Source organism: Mustela nigripes, chromosome 1 (assembly GCF_022355385.1).
Source record: "Mustela nigripes isolate SB6536 chromosome 1, MUSNIG.SB6536, whole genome shotgun sequence".
NCBI lineage: Eukaryota > Metazoa > Chordata > Mammalia > Carnivora > Mustelidae > Mustela > Mustela nigripes.
This window is the reverse complement of record NC_081557.1, coordinates 48,900,529-48,924,218: the sequence shown is the minus strand read 5'-3', so window position 1 is coordinate 48,924,218 and position 23,690 is coordinate 48,900,529. Positions and strand designations below refer to the sequence as shown.

The window sequence follows — 23,690 nt, the reverse complement described above, 5'->3', positions numbered from 1 at the left end:
TATGGCAAGGCAGAAAATAATAGGAGTATCTTGGACGCTATTTTTTTTAAACAGTGGAGAAGTAGTTAGGATTCACATGTGTGCATTCCTGAATGTTTCTCTTTTGTTAGAAAGGTGATAGGCTGTGTTTGCTCTCCTCCAAACATTTGCTCTGCAGAGACTGGCTTGCTCCACCTTCCATTCCCATGGGGTCTGCAACTTTCCTTGGTATTATGGCATAGCTTCCAGCACATGCACTGAGTTCTCCCATGGCAATCACCATGACACTCCTGTCAAGACAAACATTGCAGCTTCAAAAATCACTGGTCGCTTGTGAGAGTGTTGTTATTCCTTACTGTTTGTCTGTTGACTTTCTCCTTCTGTTTATCTCTAGCTGTTTGGGTAAAACCAACGTATTTTTACTACTGATTGTTAATTATGTTTCCTTCCCAAACTGAAAGGAATTGAGGAAAATAAGGACATCAGAATGGGAGAAGATTAAATAAAATAAAATCATATAGGGCAGAGCCCAAGGACTTTCTCACTGTGTTGCAAATACTATAGTAAGAGTGGAAGGAGCACACAGGCTGGGAGCCAGACAAGAAGGACTTTTCGTGGGAGAAATAATGGAATTAAGGACTTTGAAGACCTTGGGAATATCCTACTGTAGGTTGCATTGCAGGTGTTGTCACAGCCTATTGCACATGACCCTGAAAGCCTGCTAATATTTGCCTCCCCAGATTGTTTATCCCTGAGTTTCTAAACTAAGTGTGAATTTAAGTGTGTGTAATTGTATGACACTGGGAATCACCTATAGTTTGATGACTCTTGTTTATTAGGAGATACTGATATATTGTATTTGTCAAATTGTATTCTTGTCATTCAGGATATCTTAATTAAATATCCCAATTTTCTTGTTGCACTACAATACTCTTCCTGTAGTATGGGAAAATAATCATTACTCCTGGCTTTCTATTTTTTTAGTTCTCTTTTGGAATAGCATTGTGGAAAAGCATCACTGTTTTAAAATTTTGGAATTATAATACTAAAGATGTCATATGTAATTTGATAATTTTATTAAACATACTGTATTTTCTGTTTTATTATAGATCTAAACTTAGTCTTTTTCAATCAAGAATCAGTTTACAAAAAGCAAGTGTAAAGGTGAGTTTTTAAAAACTATTTCACAATTGAAAAACCTTAGTTTACTGAAAAAGAACTGGGTTTTTTGAGGGTTGAAGTCAGTTGTTTCCACCTAATTTAGAAGCATTTTAAAGTCATTAACTCGGGGAATAAGTTTCCTTCCCAGTTCATGGGAGTTTTCTGCCTAGGTGTCAGCACTTTGGGCACTGCTTGCTTCTCAAGATTGTTTTAGAGATAGGTTCTATACCTTACCTGCTTAGGTAGCCTGTTATCTAGAACTCTTAGTCCAAGAGACTTAGTCCTCGGGCTTTAGAAAATCTACAAAATTTATTTCATTCAGATTTACAGCCTTGAGCAGATGCTCTGAGCCAGATCCAAGTGAGATTTTCCTGTGGGACCGGTCAAGCTGTCGAATACCTGATAAGTAAGTTTAGTGACCCGCCTTTGGCTGTCAGGATCCCAGCCAGCATACTATTCTTTTGGCACATGAGGAATGCTGTTTTTTTAAATTTAATTTTTGAAAGATTTTATTTATTTATTTGAGAGAGAGAGAGTGAGAGAAAGAGAACACAAACAGAGGGGGAGAGGCAGAGGAGGAAGCAGACTCCCGAGAAGCAGGGAGCCTAATGTGGGACTCGATCCCAGGACCCTGCCATCATGACCCAAGCCGAAGGTAGACACTTAAACCAACTGAGCCACCCAGGTACCTGGAATGCTGATTTTTTTAAAAAAAGATTTTCTAACTCATAGCAGATTTACCCATGTTTTTGAGAAGTAGGTACTTAATTTGGGAACCTTTATTTTCCCATCTGAATAAAATGAGCAAAATACTTTTTGAAAAGCTTTGGAAGTATGTTAAGTGTAAATAACATGTGAAAACACTCTTAGGGTGTCTGGGTGGCTCAGCGACTGCCTTCGGCTCATGTCATGATCCCAGGATCCTGGGCTTGAGCCCTGCATCAGGCTCCCTGCTCAGTGGGGAGCCTGCTTCTTCCTCTCCCTCTGCTGTTCTGCTTGCTTGTGTTCTCTTTCTCTGTCAAATAAATCAATAAAATCTTAAAAAAAAAAAAAAGGAAACACTCTCACCATGTGTAACAGTTGTAATCATTATTTAATTCCTCAATAGTGTTGAATATTTTTATATGCAAATAAATATTTCTCCACATGGTTACCTTTACTCTTGTTGGAGAGCCATTAATTGCCAGCTAAGAATGGTATCCTCATTTATCTTACAGCGCAATATCAGTTTGTATTGATTTTTTTTCTCTTTCACTATGTTTCAGTTAAAAGCCCGGCGATCTGAATGTAACTCTAAAGCTACCCATGCAAGGAATGATTATCTTCTTACACTAGCAGCAGCAAATGCACACCAGGATCGCTACTATCAAACAGATTTAGTTAACATTATGAAGGTAATACAGCCTTAATATCTGTGCTCATTTGTTTCATTAGAGACAAAACAACTCGTGAGTTGACTATTCGGTAGATAGCATTGAGTCTGTAGAATAGCAGCCAGGTTTCTTGGCAGTTCTTTGAACTATACTTGATATTGTTTGGGTACTCTCTCTTTCAGGTAATTCTGAATTAATTTTTAATATAAGAAAGTATTTAAAGCCAAATCACAATAAAAAAGACTAACTGCAATCGCTAGTAGTGGCAGATATTTACTGTATACTGGTTATTAATATATAAGATCCAGAATAAGATTTTTTTAAGGCTTAGATTTTTAAAATTTTATAATTTTACTTTTAATTAATAGGTAAACTTGTATGTTGATGTTTTATAATTTTGAGGTACCCATGAGAAGAAGAGAAAATGTCTGGTAATTATATGAAGATGTCTCTACCCTAGGTAGCGCTCTGAAATGTAGATAGATTGTATTATACTTTATTGTGTACTCAAACTCAATTTGGTCTTTCCCTGTTTATACATGTATTTGTTTCTTTCACTTCCAATGAAGTAAAAGAAAAGGGGCAGAGAAGAAAATCTTTTTTAAACTTCTTCCAGATTTCACCTGTCACTGCATAGAGTGTATCTCATTTTCTCCTGTCTTCTTAAGGACCCAAACATTTGATTATTCTGTTTTTCTCTTATATTTTCAACCCATGCTTTTCAAATATTGTTTTTAATGACTATTGAAACACATTAATTGAATTGCTTGCTTTATAGATCAGAATCTTTGAGAAAGGGGATGCAACAGGAGTGGGTGATCTTTTCTTCTACAGGGCCTCTGGGAAAGAGATAAACTCTGTCTAGAAACTGTAAGTTCTTTCCTTGAAAGTAGACAGGACATTTCCTGATACCTTCAGGGAAAAATGGGAGTCATAGAGTCAAACTGGGCTAAGAAGTATCCAGTTGCAAAATGTTTTCTTCCCTTTCTGTTCATTGCCTGAATTCCCCTTTTCCTAGCTTCTGTCCTGTTTTGAATTCCACTGGTTAGAACATGGGTGGTAAGAGAGACAAGGGATTGTTTTGACATCCCAGATGAGAGCTCTGTTTACATTTCCCAATAAAATGTTAGACCTAGAGGTTTAGGCATTTTAGTATCTTATTAGGTGTACATAGCCCTTCAGATTTACAAGAAGCAACTGGAGACTTGACCTCCCATTTTACCATGCTTTCTCTAGGGAAATATATATGTCTACTCAGTCTTAGAGAACCCATTTATTAAAGAAGATACTCAGTACAGTTTACATTTAAAGTTGTGATTCCCTGTATACTGCCCACTTTTAAAGCTGTTAACTATATATTTCCCCTTTGAATACTTTAAAATGAACATACTGGTTAAGCAGCAGCAAGAATAAAATCTTTATGTTTTTTAAATTGAATCCTCAGGCTAAAAAAACCCTGTGGCCTTTGATAAACTGGGAAAGGTACAGTATTATTTTGGGGGGGTGTATCTTCTGCCCAATACAAAGAGGAAGTTAATGGGCCTGGCCAGCTCTCAGATTATATATCTTTGAACTTGCTTTGAAGTCCTAATGCAGATATTTGATCGGCATTGGTTAGGTTATGCTTCAGATTACTCATTTCAATCGACATTGTAAGGTACTGGAATGATAAAAATAGAGGCTGGAGTCCTCTTTTGTCCCTTAAAAATAGACAGATATATTCTCATAGACAGATATATTCTCAGTTTTCATGTTGTGTATGTGTGAATTCATTTTCTTCCTCATGTTAACGCTGTAGTCTGCAGTATTTGAAAACTGTCATCAGTCATATTGTCAGCTGCTGAGTGAGTTTCTATCATTGAATTGACAGTGGCCCTTAGTACCTTTCTTAGAAAAGTCTTGTTTTCTGAATTGTTGTTAAGGTTATGATGCCCTAGCTAGGATCTTTTTAAACAAATTCTATGGATACTTTTGAGGCAGGAGGTTTGATTCTTGGGTTTAATCATAAACATTTAATAGTCACTTACAATGTGGTAGATACTGGACTACACTTTGGGAAGAAGCAGAGATGAGAAAGACACTCTTTATCTTCAAAGAGCTCAGTCCGGTGGAAGAAAGAAAAATATATAGAAATGATTACAAATTAGAACAATGAAGCCCCGCATCGGGCTCTCTGCTCAATAGGGAGCTTGCTTCTTACTCTCTCTCTCTGCCTGCCTCTCTGCCTACTTGTGAGTTCTGTCTGTCAAATAAATAAATAAAATCTTAAAAAATAATGAAATTACTTATTGGTGGAAGACCATAATTAGTAATATTAACAACTATTCCTTTTTTTCCTTTGATTGCTCAGTATTACTCTGGCATTATCCTAATCATTTTAGGCATATTATCCTTTATCATTTTTTTCTTTATCTTAGTTAGAATTCATAGTTCATTATTTAAATACCATTCTAGCCTATAAATGGAATGAAATGAAATTCCAACCCAGGATGAACCCAGATAACCTCTTTCTTTGTACCTGAATCCAAGTAGCCAAGTACTACTGAAAACAGTCTTTAAAAAGAACACATTTATGTTCATAAATTAATGTGGAATCAGTCTCAAGTGGACCCTGAGCATTTGGGTCCATTTGGTCATTTCCTTGGTTGACACCCTAATATTTTTAACATTTCTTTCAACTTTTTCCCATCTCAAACCTCGAATTTACCTCTTCTCTTTCACACTTAGCAAGTGGTCTTTCTTCCTAATTTACGGAGAATACAAGCCACTAAAAGGGAACTCCATTATTTTCCCATTACCTGCCTTCATGTGTGTTCAAGATTCCTCCAAGGAACCTCAACAACAGAGTTGTTTCTCCTGTCTAAAGATGATCCTTTCACCTTGGTTTTGGATAAAGGCTTTTCAGGATCAAAACAACTATTCTATTTTCTTACATATCTTGGACATTGTATTCTTAGGTTAAAAGTGTAGAAGAAAAAAAAATGCTGGAGAGTGAGAGCGAAGTAACTGTTTGGTGTCCAGCATGGCCAGGTGCTGTCTAGGTACTTTAAATACCTTCTTTCGTTTAGTTTTCTTAACATCTTTCGAGCTAAATATCATTATCCCTGTTCTGCAAATCATATAGCAGAGCCGTCAGTGAGGTTCAGTGAATGTGTATATATTCAGGACTTAAAGTCTCTGTGACTTCAGAGCCTGTGTTCTTTACTAGATACCACACTGTTTCCTACATTGCATTCCAATCTTCTTTTTTTTTTTTTTAGCTTTATACATTATTTTATTTTTTGTGTGTTTATCTTTTTATTTTCTTTAATTTTTTAAAAAGTTTTATTTTTTTTTCAGTGTTCCAAAATTCATTGTTTATGCACCACATCCAGTGCTCCATGCAGTACATGCCCTCCATAAGACCCACCACCAGGCTCATCCAACCTTCCACCCTCCTCCCCTCCAAAACCCTTGGTTTGTTTCCCAGAGTCCACAGTCTCTCATGTTTGTCTCCCCCTCCGATTTCCCCTCTCCATCTGCCCATGTCCTCCGTGTTTTTCCTTATGCTTCACAAGTAAGTGAAACCATATGATACTTTACTCTCTCTGCTTGACTTTTTTCACTCAGCATAATCTCTTCCAGTCCCGACCATGTTGATAAAAAAGTTGGGTATTCATCCTTTCTCATGGAGGCATAATACTCCATTGTATATATGGACCATATCTTCTTTATCCATTCATCTGTTGAAGGAAGGGCATCTTGGCTCTTTCCAAAGTTTGGCAACTGTGGCCACTGCTGCTATGAACATTGGGGTACAGATGGCCCTTCTTTTCACTACATCTGTATTTGGGATAAATACCCAGTGGTGCAATTGCAGGGTCATAGGGAAGCTCTATTTATAGTTTCTTAAGGAATTTCCACACTGTTTTCCAAAGTGGCTGCAACAACTTGCATTCCCACCAACAATGTAAGAGGTTTCCCCTTTCTCCACATCCTCTCCAACACATATTGTTTACTGTCTTGTTGATTTTGGCCATTCTAACTGGTGTCAGGTGGTATCTCAATATGGTTTTGATTGAGTCTCCCTGATAGCTACTGATGATGAACATTTTTTCATGTGTCTGTTAGCCATTTGCATGTCTTCTTTGGAGAAGTGTTGGTTCATGTCTTCCCCCATTTTTTGACGTGATTATCTGTTTTGTGTGTGTTGAGTTTGTGGAGTTCTTGATAGATCTTGGATATCAGCCCTTTGTCTGTAGTGTCATTTGCTAATATCTTCTCCCATTCTGTGGGTTGCCTCTTTGTTTTGTTGTTTGTTTCCTTTGCTGTGCAGAAGCTTTGGATTTTGATGAAGTCCCAAAAGTTCATTTTTGCTTTTGTTTCCTTTGCCTTTGGAGACATGGCTTGAAAAAAGTTGCTGCTGGGGCGCCTGGGTGGCTCAGTGGGTTAAGCCGCTGCCTTCGGCTCAGGTCATGATCTCAGGGTCCTGGGATCGAGTCCCGCATCGGGCTCTCTGCTCAGCAGGGGGCCTGCTTCCCTTCCTTTCTCTCTGCCTGCCTCTCTGCCTACTTGTGATCTCTCTCTGTCAAATAAATAAATAAAATCTTTTTAAAAAAATTAAAAAAAAAAAGTTGCTGCGGCTGATATTGAAGAGGTTACTGCCTATGTCCTCCTCTAGGATTCTGAAGGATTCCTGCTTCATGTTGAGGTCTATTATCCATTTCAAGTTTATCTTTGTGTATGGTATAAGAGAATGGTCGAGTTTCATTCTTCTACACATAGCTGTTCAATTATCCCAACACCTTTTATTGAAGAGACTTTGTCTTTTTCCCACTGTGTATTTTTTCCTGCTTTGTTGAAGATTATTTGACCATAGAGTTGAGGGTCCATATCTGGGCTCTCTGCTCTGTTCCACTGGTCTATCAGTCCCATGCTGTCTTGGTGATCACAGCTTTGTAGTAAAACTTGATATGGGGCAAATATTTATGCCCCCAATACGGGCGCAGCCAACTACATAAGACAACTGTTAATCAAGATAAAGGGTCATATTGATATGAATACATTAATAGTAGGGGATCTTAACATGCCATTCTCAGTAATAGATCATCCAAGCAGAAAATCAATAAAGAAACAAGAGCATTGAATGACACATTGGATCAGATGGACCTCATAGATATATACAGAATATTCCACCCTAAAACAACAGAATACTCATTCTTCTCGAGTGCACATGGAACTTTATCCAGAGTAGACCACATACTGGGTCACAAATCAGTGAGAGTGAGATTATTCCCTGCATATTCTTAGACCACAATGCTTTGAAACTGGAACTCAACTACAAGAAAAAGTTTGTAAGGAATTCAAACACTTGGAATTTTAATACCACCCTGCTTAAGAATGTTTGGATCAACCAAGAAATCAAAGAAGAGCTTAAACAATTCATGGAAACCAATGAGAATGAAGACAGTTTGGTCCAAAACCTATGGAATACAACAAAGGCAGTCCTAAGGGGGAAATACATAGCCATCCAAGCCTCACTCAAAAAAATTGAAAAATCCAGAATACACCAGCTCTCTTTATACCTTAAAGAACTGGAAAATCAAAAATTAAGCCAACCCCACAAACAAGAAGGAAATAATCAAGATTAGAGCAGAGATCAATAAAATAGAAACTAGAGATACAGTAGAACACATCAATGAAACTAGAAGCTGGTTTTTGGAAAGAATCAATAAGATCAATAAACCACTGGCCAAACTAATCCAAAAGAAAAGAGAGAGGACCCAAATTAATAAAATTATGAGTGAAAAGGGAAAGATCGGGGCGCCTGGGTGGCTCAGTGGGTTAAGCTTCTACCTTCGGCTCAGGTCATGATCCCAGGGGCCTGGGATCGAGTCCCGCATAGGGCTCTCTGCTCAGCAGGGAGCCTGCTTCTCCTCATCTCTCTCTCTGTCTGTCTCTCTGCCTATTTGTGATCTCTCTCTCTGTCAAATAAAAAAATAAAATCTTAAAAAAAAAAAAAAAGAAAAGGGAAAGATCATGACTAACACCAAGGAAATAGAAAAAAATCATCAGAAATTACTATCAACAGTTACATCCCAGTAAGTTAAGCAACCTAGGTGAAATGAATGCATTACTGGAAACCTATAAACTTCCAAAACTGAATCCGGAAGAAATTGACAACCTGAGTAGACCAATATCTAGTAATGAGATTGAAGCAGTGACCAAAAACCTCCAAAAACAAGAGCCCAGGACCTGATGGATTCCCTGGAGAATTCTACCAGACATTCAGAGAAATATCTATTCTCCTGAAGCTGTTTCAAGAAGTAGAAACAGAAGGAAAACTTCCAGTCTCTTTTTATGAAGCCAGCATTACTCTGATTCCCAAACCAGGCAAAGACTCCACCAAAAAGGAAAATTTCAGACCAATATCCCTGATGAATATGGATGCCAAGATTCTCAACAAGATCCTAGCTAAGAGGATCCAACAGTACATTAAAAAGATTATCCACCATGACCAGGTAGGATTTATCTATGGGATACAAGGGTGGTTCAACATTCACAAATCAGTGTAATAGAACAAATCAATAAGAGAAGAGAGAAGAACCACACGGTCCTCTCAATTGATGCAGAAAAAACATTTGACAAGATACAGCATCCATTCCTGATTAAAACGCTTCAAAGTATAGGGATAGAGGGAACATTCCTCAACTTCATAAAATCTATCTATGAGAAACCCACAGCAAATATCACTCTCAATGGGGAAAAGCTGACAGCCTTCTCTTCTGGCTGCTGGGAAGTAAGGTAGTTTGTTTCTCAAAATTCCTTTTTTTGTAGCATATTTTTGTATCATAAATTTCAAAAATATCATAAACTAATATTTTATAAGCTTGTAGTATATTCTTAGTAGTTTGGATAGGGAAGGATGAAACACAGTGCATCAAAGTAGAAAAGGGAAGGAATGTCCAGCTAATGAGAATTTGGAAAGTTTAATAATACTAGGACAAGATGATAATTGGGCAAAGTGATAAAATTAAACATCATCTTTCTATGTGAAATAAATCTAGAAAATATAATATGGCATATCTTTTGCAGATACTTGTTTTGGTTAAGTGAGGAGAAAGTCATTATTGGTAACCAAGTCCCTTACTCATATGGCTTTTCCAGTTAACCTCTAATTATTCTGAGAGTTTTCCTAATTCACATGTGGGATTATGGAACTCCTTTTTTTTTTTTTTTAAAGTCAAGACTCTTTTGGTTTCCCTGCCGAATAATTCTCTAGCTGTTGTACTTCTCTTTCACCCAGTGTTTGTTCACTTTATAAATTATCATGGAAGCTCCACATCTCTGCTTCTATTACTTTGCATCCTCTTTCTTTATGTCCTCTTTCTTAGAGTAATCATTTGGCCCAATTTTTATGAATATTCTATCAATCCCAATTCTATGTGTTAACCTTACCCTTACTATTATCCATGGTTTGCCTTTCCATCAGTGGCTGCAATTTTCTAAACTGGAGGCAGCTCTTTGTTCCCTTGAGTAAGTGCCCCGTTTCAGATGACAACTGCTATCAATCTGTCCTCCAGAGCGCTAAAGCTGCACCGTGCAGTATGGTAGTCCTTAGGTACATGCGACTGTTTTAAATAATTAAAAATAAGTAAAATCTTAAATTCTGTTCTGTACTCATAATACCCACATTTCAAGTGCTCCAGAGCTTCATGTGGCTAGTGGTCACATACTGCATAGTAGATATAGCATATTTCCATCATCATGGAAAGTTCTGTTGGACGGCAATGCTCTAAAGGCTATTTAGTTTTTACTTATTTTCCTTCCATCCTTCTTTCTCTGGCTATCATCAGATCTGCTGATCATTTTTCTCAGTAACTATGACCATGATTATATATGTTATTTCAGAATTAATTGCTCCTTCGTTTGCACTCTATACTTGGAAATAAAATAGGGGTTGGCAAACATTTTCTGTAAAGTGCCTAATAGTAAATATTTTAGGTTTCTCTCTCACAACCATTCAGCCCTGACCTTGTCATTGACAACATGTAAACAAATGAATGGTTGGGTTCCAGTAAAACTTTATTTACAAAAATGGGTGTTGAGCTGGATTTGACTCACAGGCCTTAGTTGCCAATCCTTGGTATAGGACTTGAAACTGAATATGAAATTTTCAAATTAAGTACATTCAAAGGTTGATAAATACCCATTAACTCACCACTCAACTTTAGAAATGAAACAGTAACTAGTAAAATGGAAGCCTCCTATGTGACTCATCCTAAAATACATCTCTCTCATCCACCATGTTGTAACCGCTTTTCTGACAATATATAGTGTATCATACTCTGTGTCTTGCTTTTTGCCCACTAAATACTTTATTTGTGGATTAATACCAATTTTTTACCTTATTTATTCATTATCATTTTGCTATATAGTATTTCATTATGTATGTTTTATAAATTACTTATTGATGTTCTCAACTGAACTTTTTGTTGGTTTTGTTTTACTTATAAATGAAACAGTGCTGCTATTAAATGTTCTTGTATATATCTCCTGGTGTTCTTCTGCAAGAAGTCCTTAAACAAATATACCTAGGAGTGGTGTGTTCCAGCCACTTTACCGAAGAGTGTCAGATTGTGTTACAGCTCCTTTTATTATATATTTTAACATTGTTTGCATGTCATGTTAAACTCAGCACATATTTCAGTGTGTACTGGTGATAGGCATTTGGGGATTCAGAGGTGAATTAGACATGATCCATAGTCACTGAGCCAGCAATAAGGCTATAATTCTCCGGAGCAAAGGGCTTAAGACCTATGAGGTGGTAGATCTTTCCCTTGCTTTATTGGTTATGTTATACTTGGCTTCCTGTGACACAGAAGGAGAAAATCAGAATGCTTCTTGCCCATTTTTTAAAGCAAAAATTGCCCAAAATTATAAAGCGGTAATTTAAAAATATTTTTAGCATTTGAACAACTGCTACAGACTCCTGCATGGAATCCTTATATACAAAGCAGATGAAAGGAGACCGTTTGGTTAAAACTTGTGAGGCTGTTTCCCCTTTGTATGTTTTCTCCATTCCCTCTACCTGTGTATGTCGTCTTCTACTTACTTTGGGTTTGTGAGATATTACACTGAATACCAGGGCTTCTTGAAATAAAATTTGGAAACTGTTCTAAGATAGGATTTTCCAACTAGTAAATTTTTTATAGAATTCTAAGCTTTACCTAGGTGATTTCCTTGCTAGACGTTTTCAAAGTAATGTTTTAAAAATGTAAATCATGGGTGCCTGAGTGGCTCAGTTGGTTAAGCATCTGCCTTCAGCTCAGGTCATGATCCTGGAGTCCCGCGATCAAGTTCCATATTCAGCTCCCTGCTCAGCAGGGAGTCTGCTTCTGCTGACCTCTCTCCTCTCATGTTCTCTCTCATTCTCTCTCTCTCTCTCTCCCTCTCAAATAAATGAATAAAATATTTTAAAAAATGTAAATCAGATCATGATAATCTACTGCTCACATCCTCTAGTGACAACTGAATATTCTGAATATTCTGGCTTAAGGACTTATCCTGGGGGGTGCCTGGGTGGCTCAGTGGGTTAAGCCTCTGCCTTCAGCTCAGGTCATGATCTCAGGGTCCTGGGGTCGAGTCCCACATTGGGCTCTCTGCTCGGCAGGAAGCCTACTTCTCCTCTCTCTTTGCCTGCCTCTCTGCCTACCTGTGATCTCTGTCTGTCAAATAAATAAATAAATAAAATCTTTGGAACAACAACAACAAAACTTTAAGGACTTATCCTGGGCTGGAGAATCAACAATAAATGAGGAGTTCTAAAGCAGAGAATACATCAAACTACTTATGGGAGTAGTGTATAAGGTGACAAGAGGCAAAAGGAGAAAACTTAAATTGGCTCTTTAGAGTCAACTTTATTAAGTTATAATTAATATAAAATAAAATGCATCTATTTTAAGTATAGTGTTGGTTGAGTGTTGACACACATATATATATCCATGTAATTGCTGTCTTAATCATAATATATAGAATATTTCTGTCCCCAAAACTTCTCTCTTGTTCCTTTGCAGTTATATTTAGTTTATATCACTATGTAGTAAATCAGCCCAAACTTAGAGACTTCAAATTATCTCCATCTACTATTTCACAGTTTTTTAGTTTAAAAACCCAGGTGGGCTGAGCTGGGTCCTCTGCTTAGGATCTTACAAAGGCAGAACCTTGATTTTGATTTTGCCTGGACTGAGTTCTTCTCTGGAGTCTCTTGAGAGACTCTATTCCCAGGGTCATTCAGGTTGTTGACTTAAGTCCTTTTTTGCTTGATGGCTATAGGCTGAAAGTCACTCGGGTTGCTTTCAGGGCCATTCCACATGACTCCCTTTATCTCCCAACCAGCGCGTAAACTCTTGTTCATGTTTTCAATCTCTGACTTTCTCTTTTGCTACTAACCAGAGAAAATTTGGGGCTTTTAAAGGGCTCCTGTGATGAAATTAGGTCTACCAGATAATCTCTCTATTGCCATATAACATAACATTATCATAGGAATAATATTGCATTGTTCATTAATTTTTTCCACCCTCAGATTATGTAATGACAAGTGTTGTTGGGACAGTTTTATAATTCTGCTTCCCTCCGTAGTCCTGTATTTATTTTGTTAAATTTATTACTAAGTATGTCAATGTTACTTATAACCATTATGTTTTCATTTCATCTGTCAATTCTTTTTATTAATGTATAGAAATACAGTTGATTTTCATATATTGACTTATGGCAGTTACTATGTTACTCTGCATAACAGATTACTGAAAAGCTTAGTGGCTTTAAACAACACAGGTATTTATTTTTCCCTTGAATCTATACTTTGGACAGAGCTCAGTGAGGATAACTTATCTCTGTACCATTCCACATCAGCTAGAGCAGCTTAAAGGCTAGCAGCTGAATTCTTCTGAGAGTGTGCTTTCTCCCATGTTTAGTGCGTGGTGTTCCATGTTGGCTGAGACTCTGGGGGGCTGTCAGCTGGAGTTTCTGCACATGGTTTCTCTGTGTTGCCTGGGCTTCTTCTCCGTGTTGGGTTCCAAAGACAAATTATGTGAGGAGGGGAAGGAGGCTGGCCAGGCAATATTGCCTTTTATGAAATAGTCTCAAAGGTCATAGAATTTCTTTTCTGCATTCTGTTCGTCAAAGCAGTTACAAGGTTCAACCCAAGATCAAGAGGGTTGTTGGGATAGATTCTGCTTCTTAGTGCAGTATGGCAAAGTTATGGAAGAAGAGGTGGCACCAGAAATATTGCTCTGACTGTATTTTGGCAAATGCAATCTGCTACATGACCTTTTATCCTGCAGTCTTCCTCAATTCACTTATTCTAGTAGCTTTTTTTGTGGATTCTTTACAGTTTTAAATAACCATGATCATGTCATGGTTTATTTCTGTCTTTTTTCTTAAAGATTTTATTTATTGCGAGAGAGAGAGAGAGAGAGAGAGAGAGAATGCACGCACACAGGCAAGGAAGGGACAGAGGGAGAGGGAAAAGCAGACTCCCCGCTGAGCAGAGAGCCCAATGCAGGGCTCCATCTCAACACCCTGTGACCATGACCTGAGCCATGGGCAAATGCTTATCCACCTGAGCCACCCAGGCACACCCATTTCTGTATTTCTAATCTAGAAATCTTTTTATTTCTTGCCTTATTCTATTGACTAGGATCCTTAGTACAGTGGTGAATAGAAGTGGTTTGAGTTGATATCCTTGTCTTTTTCTGAGATCTTTTGGGGAAAGTAAAAAACCAACTTTTGAAGAATTATTTTGGTAAAATACACAAAACATTAAATTCTCCATTTTATTTTTTTATTTTTTTTTAAGATTTTATTTCTTTATTTGACAGATAGAGATCACAAGTGGGCAGAGAGGCAAGCAGAGAGAGAGAGAGGAGGAAGTAGGCTCCCAGCTGAGCAGAGAGCTGGACTCAGGGCTCTATCTCAGGACTCTGGGATCATGACCTGAGCCGAAGGCAGAGACTTTAACCCACTGAGCAACCCAGGCGCCCCTAAATTCTCCATTTTAACCATTTCCTTTTTTTCTTTTCAATTCCAGTTTCATTAGCATATCGTGTTATATTAGTTTCAGGTGTACAATATAATGATTCAACAATTCTATACATTAGTCAGTGTTCATCATGATAAGTGCACTCTTAATTTTCTTTATCTCCTCTCTGGTAACCATCAGTTTGTTCTCTATAGTTAAAAGTTTGTTTTTTGGTTAGTCTCTTTTTTTCTTTGTTTTGTTTCTTAAATTCCCCATATGAATGAAATTGTATGGTATTTGTCTTTCTCTGACTTACTTCACTTCACATTATCCATGTTGTTGCAAATGGCAATATATCATTCTTTTTGTGGCTGAGTATATTCCATTGTGTATGTTTACCACATCAATCAGTGGATGCGTGGCTGCTTCCATAATTCGACTATTGTAAGTAATCCTGCAGTAAACATAGGGGTGCATGTATCTCTTCAAATTAGTGTTTTCGTATTCTTTGGATAAATACCCAGTAGTGGAATTAATGAATCATATGGTAATTTTGTTTTTAATTTTTTGAAGAACCTTCACGCTGTTTTCTACAGTGGCTACACCGGTTTGCATTCCAACCTTCAGTAAATGAGGGTTATTTTTCCTCCACATCCTCACCAATACTTGTTGTTTCTTATGTTTTTGATGTTAGTCATTCTGACAGGTATGAAGTGATACCTCATTGTGGTTTTGATTTGCATTTCCCTGATGATCAGTGATACTGAGCATCTTTTCATGTGTCTGTTGGACATCTCTATGTATTCTTTGGAAAAATGTCTCTTCATGTCTTTGCCCATTTTTAAATTGGATTATTTGGGTTTTTTATGTTGTGTAAGTTCTTTATATATTCTGGATGCTGACCCTTTGTCAGGTCATTTGCAAATATCTCCTCCTGTTCAGCAGGTTTTCTTTTAGTTTTTTTGACTGTTTCTTTGCTGTTCAAAATTTTTTTAATTTGATGTACTCTGTGTAGTTTATTTTTGCTTTTGTTTCCATGCTTCAGGAGACATATCTAGAAAAATGTTGCTGCTACTAATATCAGAGAGGTTACCACCTGTTCTCTTCTAGGATTTTTATGGTTTTCTGCCTCACATTTAGGTCTTTAATGCATTTTGAGGTTATTTTTGTGTATGGTATAAGAAAGTGGTCCAATTTCATTCTTTTGCAAGGGGCTGTCCATTTTTCCCTGTGCCATTTGTTAAAGAAACTTTTACCCACTGCATATTCTTGCCTCCTTTGTCAAAGATTAATTGATTAATTAATCACGGGTTTATTTCTAGATTTTCCATTTTGTTCCATTGATCTATGTGTCGCTTTTTGTGCCAATGCCATATTGTTTTGGTTACTACACCTTTGAAGTGTATATTCAAATCTGAGATTGTAATACTTCCACTTTTGTTCTTTTTCAAGACTACTTGGGCTATTGTGACCTTTTGTGTTTCCATAAAAATTTTAGGATTGTTTGTTCTAGTTCTGTGAAAAATGCTATTAGTATTTTGATAGGGATTATTTTTAAGATTTTATTTACTTGAGAGAGAGAGAGAACATGAGCAGGGGGAGGGGCAGAAAGAAAGGGAGAAGGATACTCCCCACTGAGCAAAAGCACTACATGGGGCTCAGTGCCAGGACCTTGAGATCGTGATCTGAGCCAAAGTCAGACGCTTAACTGACTGAGCCACCCAGGTGCCCTGTGACAGGGATTGCATTAGATCTGTAGATTGCTTAGTATGGACAATCAATCTGTAGATTAATGGTATGGACATTTTAACAATGTTTGTTCTTCCAATCCATAGCATATAATATCTTTCCATTTGTTTGTGTCATCTTCAGTTTCTTTCATTGTTCTTTTATAGTTTCTAAAGTATAGGTCTTTTTACATCTGTGGTTAAGTTTATTCCTAGGTATTTTATGATGTTTGGTGCAGTTGTAAATGGGATTATTTTCTTAATTTTCTCTTTCTGCTTCTTCATTATTAGTGTATAGAAATGCAGTGGTTTTCTGTATTTTGATTTTGTATCTTGTGACCTTACTGAATTCATTTATCAGTCTAGTAGTCTTATGGTGGAGTCTTTAGGGTATTTTATATATAGTATCATGTCATCTACAAATAGTGAAAGTTTTACTTCTTCCTTACCAATTTGGATGCCTTTTATTCCTTTTTCTTGTTTGATTGCTGTGGCTAGGACTTCCAGTACTTAGTTGAATAAAAGTGGTGAGAAGAGACATCCTTGTCTTATTTCTGATCTTCGGGGAAAAGGTTTCAGTTTTTCATCATTGAGTATGATATTAGCTGTGGGTTTTTCATATTTGACCCTTACTATATTAGAGGTTTGTTCCCTCTAAACCTACTTTGTTGGCAGTTTTTATTACAAATGGAAATTCTACTTTGTCAGATGCTTTTTCTGCATCTGTTGAAATGATCATACGGTTTTTATTCTTTTTCTTGTTGATGTATCATGTTGATTGATTTGTAAATGTTGAACCACCTTTGCCCCTCAGGAATAAATCTCACCTGATCATGGTAATGATTTTTTTTAAATGTATTTTTGGATTTGGTTTGCTAATATTTTGTTGAGGATTTTTGCATCTATGTTCTTCATAGATATTGACCTGTAGTTCTCTTTTTTTGTGGTGTCTTTATCTGGTCTTAGTATCAGGGTGATGTTGGTCTCCTAGACTGAATTTGAAAGCTTTTCTTCCTCTTCTTTTTTTTGGACTATTTTGAGAAGAATAGGTATTAACTTGTCTTAAATGTTTGGCAGAATTCACCTGTGAAGCTGTTTGTTCCTGGAGTTTTGTTCCTTGGGAGTTTTTTTGATTCCTGATTCAATTTTGTTGATGGTAATCAGTCTGTTCAAGTTTTCTATTTCTTCCTGATTCCATTTTGGGAGGTTATATGTTTTTAGGAACTTACCCATTTCTTCTAGGTTGTCCAATATGTTGGCATATAAGTTTTCATAATATTCTTATGTACTCCTTTGTATTTCTGTGGTGTTGGTTGTTATTTCTCATGTTTCATTTCTCATTTTGTTTATTTGAGTCTCCTCTCTCTCTCTCTCTCTTTTTTTTTTTTTTTTTTTTTTTGATGAGTCTAGCTAAAGGTTATCAATTTTTTTGATCTTTTCAAAGAACCAGCTCCTGGTTTCATTGATCTCTTTTCTTCTTTTTTACTTCTATTTTGTTTATTTCTGCTCTCTTCTGTATTATTTTCTTCCTTCTACCGGTTATGGGTTTTGTTCTTTTTTAGCTCTTTTATGTGTAAAATTGGGTTGTTTATTTGAGATTTTTTTTTTTTACTTCTTGGGATAGGCCTGTGTTGCTATAAACTTCCCTCATAGAATAGCCATTACTGCATCCCAAAGGTTTGGACCATTGTGCTTTCATTTTCATTTTTCTCTGTGTATTTTTTTATTTCCTCTTTGATTTCTTGATTGACCCATTCATCGTTTAGCAGCATATTATTTAACATCCATGTATTCTTGTTCTTTCCAGATTTTTTTCTTGTGGACTTCTCATTTCATAGTGTTGTGGCCAGAAAAGATGAATAAGACTTTAATCTCTTTGAATTTCTTGAGACTTATTTTGTGCACTAAAATGTGATCCGTTCTGGAGAGTGTGCCATGTGCACTTGAATGTATATTCTGCTGTTTTAGATGGAATGTTCTGTGTATATCTGTTAGAACCATCTAGTCCAATGTGTCATTCAGAGCCACTTTTTCCTTACTGATTTTCTGTTTGGATGGTCTATCCATTGATGTAAGTGGGGTGTTAAAGTCCCCTACGGTTACTGTATTACTATCATTTACTTCCTTTATATTTGTTATTAACTGCTTTATATATTTGAGTGTTCCCACATTAGGCGCATAAATATTTACAATTGTTATATCTTCTTGTTGGGTTATTCTGCTTATGAATATATAGTGTCCTTCTTTTTCTATTTTTACAGTCTTTGTTTTAAAGCCTATTTTGGGGGGCACCTGGGTGGGTCAGTTGGTTAAAGCCTCTGCTTTCTGCTCAGGTCATGATCTCAGGGTCCTGGGATCGAGCCCCGCATTTGGCTCTCTGCTCAGCAGGGATCCTGCTTCCCCGTCTCTATCTGCCTGTCTCTTTGCCTACTTATGATCTCTGCCTGTCAAAATAAATAAATAAAATATTTTTTTTAAAAGTCTATTTTGTCCAGTAGAAGTATTGCTACTCTGGCTTTCTTTTTCCTTCCATTTGCATGATAAATGCTTTTCCATCCCCTCACTTTCAATTTGCATGTGTCTTTAGGTCTGAAACGAGTCTCTTGTAGACAGCATATTGTTCGGTCTTGTTTTTTAATCCATTTCATCACCCTATGTCTTTTGATTGGAGCGTTTAGCCTCTTTACTTTCAAAGTAATTATTGGTAAGTGTGTACTTAATGCCATTTTGTTATTTGTTTTATGTTTGTTTTGTAGTTCTTGTTTGTCCCTTTCGTCTCTTGTTCTCTTTTCTCACAGTTTGCTGGCTTTATGTAGTGGTATAATTGGATTCCTGTCTATTTTTTGTGTGTCTATTAGTGGTTTTTGATTTGTAGTTATCATTAAGTTTGTATATAAAAACTTCTGCATAGAGTAGTCAATATATTAAGTTAATGGTCCTTTAAGTGTGAACTCTTTTCTTCTTCTTCAAGTTTTTATTTAAATTCCAGTTAGTTAATAAATAGTGTAATATTAGTTTCAGATGTAGAATTAGTGATTCAACACTTCCATACAATATCCACCAACTGTCACAACCAGTGCACTCCTTAATCCCCATCACCTATTTAACCTATCCCCCCACCTTCTTCCCCTCTCATAACCATCAGTTTATTCTCTATAATTAGGAGTCTGTTTCTTGGTACCTCTCTCTTTTCTCTCCCTGTGTTCTTTTGTTTTGTTTCTTAAAATTCCACATATGAGTGAGATTATATGTTATTTGTCTTCCTCTGACTGACTGAATAGCAACATGCAAAAGAACGAAATTGTACCACTTTCTTACACCATACACAAAAATAAATTCAAAATGGATTAAAGACTTAAATGTGAACAGGAAACCATTAAAATCCTAGAGGAAACACAGGCTGTAACCTCTTTGACATTGGCTATAGCAGCTTCTTACTAGGTATGTCTCCTGAGGCAAAGGAAACAAAAGCAAAAGTAAACTATTGGGAACTTCATCAGAATAAGAAGCTTCTGCACAGCAAAGGAAACAATCAACAAGACTAAAAGTCAGCCTACAGAATGGGAGAAGATATTTGCAAATGATATATCTGATAACACCCAGAAACAAATAATCCAGTTAAAAAATAAGCAGAGGATATGAATAGATATTTTTCCAAAGAAGACATACAGATGGCCAGTAGACACATGGCCTTTACATTTTAGATATGTGAATCCCCTGATCTTTATAGATACACTTAATTTTATTGCTTTCCTCCTTCCTACTTTTCCTCCTTTAACTTATGTTGTTTGCTTTGCACTCAGAGTCCCTTTTAACATATCTTGTAGGGCTGGTTTACTGGTTATGAATTCCTTTTAACTTTTGTCTGGGAAACTCTTTATCTCTCCTTTTATTCTGAATGATAGCCTTGCTAGATAGAGTGTTCTTGGCTGCAGATTTTTTTCTTTTATCACTTTAACTATATCATGCCACTCTTCTGGCCTACAGAGTTCCTGCTAAAAAATCAGCTCATAGCCTTGTGGGATTTCCCTGATATGTAACTGTCTTGTTTGCTCTTGCTGCTTTTCAAATTCTCTTATCACTACTTTTTGCTGCTTTTATAACTATGTGTTTTGGTGTGGACCTTCTTTGGTTGATTTTGTTGGAGCCTCTCTTTGTCTCTTGGATCTGGATTTCTGCTTCCTTCCCCTGATTTGGGAAGTTTTCAGCTATTATTTCTTCAAATAAATTTTCTCTTTCTTTTTTTCTCTCTTCTCCTTCTGGGATCCCAATAATGTGATTGTTATTATGCTTGATGGTGTCCTTGTTCAGTTTGATTGCTTTCCATCACTTACTCCTCCTCCAATTCCATGATCCATTCTTCTACTTCCTCTGGTCTACTATTTATTGTATTTAGTGTATTTTAAATTTCAGTTATGAGTTCTTGATTTCTGACTGATTCTTTTTTATGCTTTTTCTCTTTGCTAAGGATTTCACTGAGGTCCTCCACTCTTTTTCAAATCAAGTGAGTGTCTTTATGATCATTACTGTAAATTATCTATCAGTCATATTACTTATCTCCATTTTGTTTAGGTCTCTCCTTATGATTCTGTCCTATTCTTCCATTTTGGACATACTTCTTCATCTTCTTAATTTGTCTAACTCTCTGTATCTGTTTCTTTGTGTTAGGAAAGTTAGCTACATCTCCTGCTGTTGAAAGTAGTGGCCTTATAAAGAAGAGATCCAGTAGTGCCCTGTAATACAAGGTCATCTGTTCACCAGCACCTGGTACTTTAGGGGTATCTGTGTATATTGCATATGCCATACCCTTGTAGCTAAACTGCTTTTACCTTCAGTCAAGTTATCTACAATGGCTCTCTTTGCCTGTAGTGGGCAGGATTTGGTCTCTGTGTAGTGGGCCAGTCTTGGGTCATTTTGGGCTTCAGTTGAGTTGGACCAGCCATTTGCTAGAGATAAATAGCACTGAAGTGCAGGGCACTTTCCCTGTACTATTTCCTGAGAGGCTTTTGTTGGTGGGTGGGGTCTGCAGTCAGACAGATAGCTGCCCCAGCCCACTGTTGGGGCCACAGCCTGACTAGTGTATGTGGTTTTCTTCTACCATCACTGGAACAGCAGTCACTTTGGACTGGTACTAGTCCTTGTCGGCACTACTTGGTCATTGCCAGGCTTGCAGCAACACGTTGAATGGGATTCAACCTAAAGTGTACTGGAAGGAGGCAGGTTTGCAAGGGAATATAGGGGAGAGGTGTTAGCAAAGTTTGCACAGGTCTGTGAGGGAGCTGCAGCTATCCAGAACTCTTGCCAAGACCGGCCTGGTTTGAGGGGGCAGATCTACAGAAGCGAGGGGGAAAGCATTCTGGTAGCAAGCTAGGTGGAGAATGTTGGCACTGAAATGGTTCTGCAGGTGTCCGTGCATCTAGGCTAGGGGAGGCACATGGCATCCACTAGCTCTTTCATTCTTGTAGAGATATTTCAACAATCGCTGCCCCTCCAGTGCATGCTCAGATTAGTAAATAACCGTTCCCATGTACCCCCAGATATTTCTCAAATTGCTGTTTCTATGCTTACCTCAGGGCTTCGTGCTATTTCTTTAGAGGTGGGGATTCAGTATTTTCTTGCCCTCAGGCCTTCCCAGAGCTGAGCCCACTGATTTTTTTTTAAAGTTCCAGGTGTTAATTTAAGCCAAAGATGTTATGGGGATTTGTCTTCCCCACTCGAGTGCCCTGTGCCTGGGGTGTTTGGTGTGAGGGTTTGTCTCTGTACCCTCTCCAGCCCGCAGCATCCCTCCCATGGATAGCTCCATGGATCTGTTTAGCTCCCAACTGTGTGTCTCCACTCTCCCTACCCTCTTTGATGTGTCCCTTACATTTAGCTGTAGAGAGTTCTGCTAGTCTTCATGTTGTTTTCTGGATTGTTTACACTGATGTAGGATCTTACCTAGTTTTATCTGCGGGATGGTGAGCTGAGGATCCTCCTACTTGGCTGTCTTCTGCAGAAGTTTGATATGGACCTAACCATTTCTATATATACAGGTCATTGGCATTAGGTACATATACAGTATTATGCAGCTATCACCACCATCCATCTCCAGAACTTTTTCATCTTCCCAAACTGAAACTCCATGCCTGCTAAATGGTAACTCCCCATTCCTTTGTCCTTCTGACCCCTGAAAACCACTATTCTACTTCCTATATATGAATCTGACTAATGTTAATTATCTCATATAAGTGGAGTCATACAGTATTTGTCCTTTTATGTCTGCTTTATTCCACTTAGTGTAATGTCTTCAAGATTCATCTATATTATATCACGTGTCAGAATTCCACTCATTTTTTAAAAGATTTTATTTATTTATTTGACAGAGAGAGAGAGAGATCACAAGTAGGCAGAGAGGCAGGCAGAGAGAGAGGGGGAGGAAGAGAGGAAGGGAAGCAGGCTCCCTGCTGAGCAGAGAGCCTGATGCGGGGCTCGATCCCAGGACCCTGGGATCATGACCTGAGCCGAGGGCAGAGGCTTTAACCCACTGAGCCACCCAGGATCCCCAGAATTCCACTCATTTTTAAGGCTGCACTTTTATTATCTATCGTCCATTGCAATTAATTTTAAATGCCTCTTTACCAACAAAGTCAACTGAGCACTTTGTGAATCTTTGCTGTCAGGGACTTTACAAATTAGAAGTAGAACTAAGACATCTATGTAAGAAGACATCCAGCTACAATTGGATGTGACAATTGCAGTGACATGGCACACAGCAGGTGGTGATGATGTGCACGCCCTTGCTTCTTCCTCTTTCTCAACTCCATCTTCACGGGAGCAGCTGTGGTACCCGTGGTTCAGTAGTGGACATGTAGCTTTGTCCTTGCCCAGGAGCTGCACATCCTCAAGGTGTCCAGCCAGGAGATGCTCATCCAGATCAAGGCTCATGTAGCCTTGCTAGAGGGCATCACTCGAGAAAATCAAGTCGTGCTCCTGGCAGGCACACCCTAGAGGACGAGGCAGCTGTAGGTCAGTGTGGAGTGGAGGCTCTGACCACCCTGGAGACAAAATTCCTGGTTCCCTGGTTTTTTCTAGGAAAGTAAGGGAGCAGACTCCCAAGGTAGCCAAACAGAAAAAGGAGAAGACAGGCCAAGCCAGGTGGTGGATGCAGTACAACCAGCACTTTGTCAGTGTCGTGCCCACCTTCACAAGGAAAGAGCCCCAGTGCCAACTCAAGTCTGTTGTAATCCTGCCTCTCCCCGATAAAGCCACTTAGTTCAGTCAAAAAACAAACAAACAAACAAAAAACCCACCATAGTTTAAGAGCATGTAATAGTAATAGCTGTTATCTATGTAGCTTTTATTTCTTAGAGGGTTTACATCCATATTATCTCATTTAATCCTCAAGACAATCCTACATATGCATGAATAGCTTCCAGTTGAGTGTTTCTATGAATATAAGTGGTACAAATA

At 37.7% G+C, this 23,690-nt stretch overlaps 1 protein-coding gene and 1 pseudogene across 2 annotated transcripts in view; both read left to right on the top strand.

Moving 5' to 3' along the window:
* The window catches only part of FCHSD2 (FCH and double SH3 domains 2), a 287,876-nt gene that overhangs the window by 157,874 nt on the left and 106,312 nt on the right, over positions 1–23,690 (top strand). For both annotated transcript variants that reach the window (XM_059410167.1, XM_059410160.1), the window contains exons 7-8: positions 1,089–1,143; positions 2,406–2,534. In XM_059410167.1, coding sequence (XP_059266150.1) covers positions 1,089–1,143; positions 2,406–2,534 — 184 coding nt within the window. The remainder of the gene's footprint in view (positions 1–1,088; positions 1,144–2,405; positions 2,535–23,690) is intronic.
* On the top strand, positions 21,676–23,571 carry LOC132023715 (ubiquitin-like FUBI-ribosomal protein eS30 fusion protein; annotated as a pseudogene).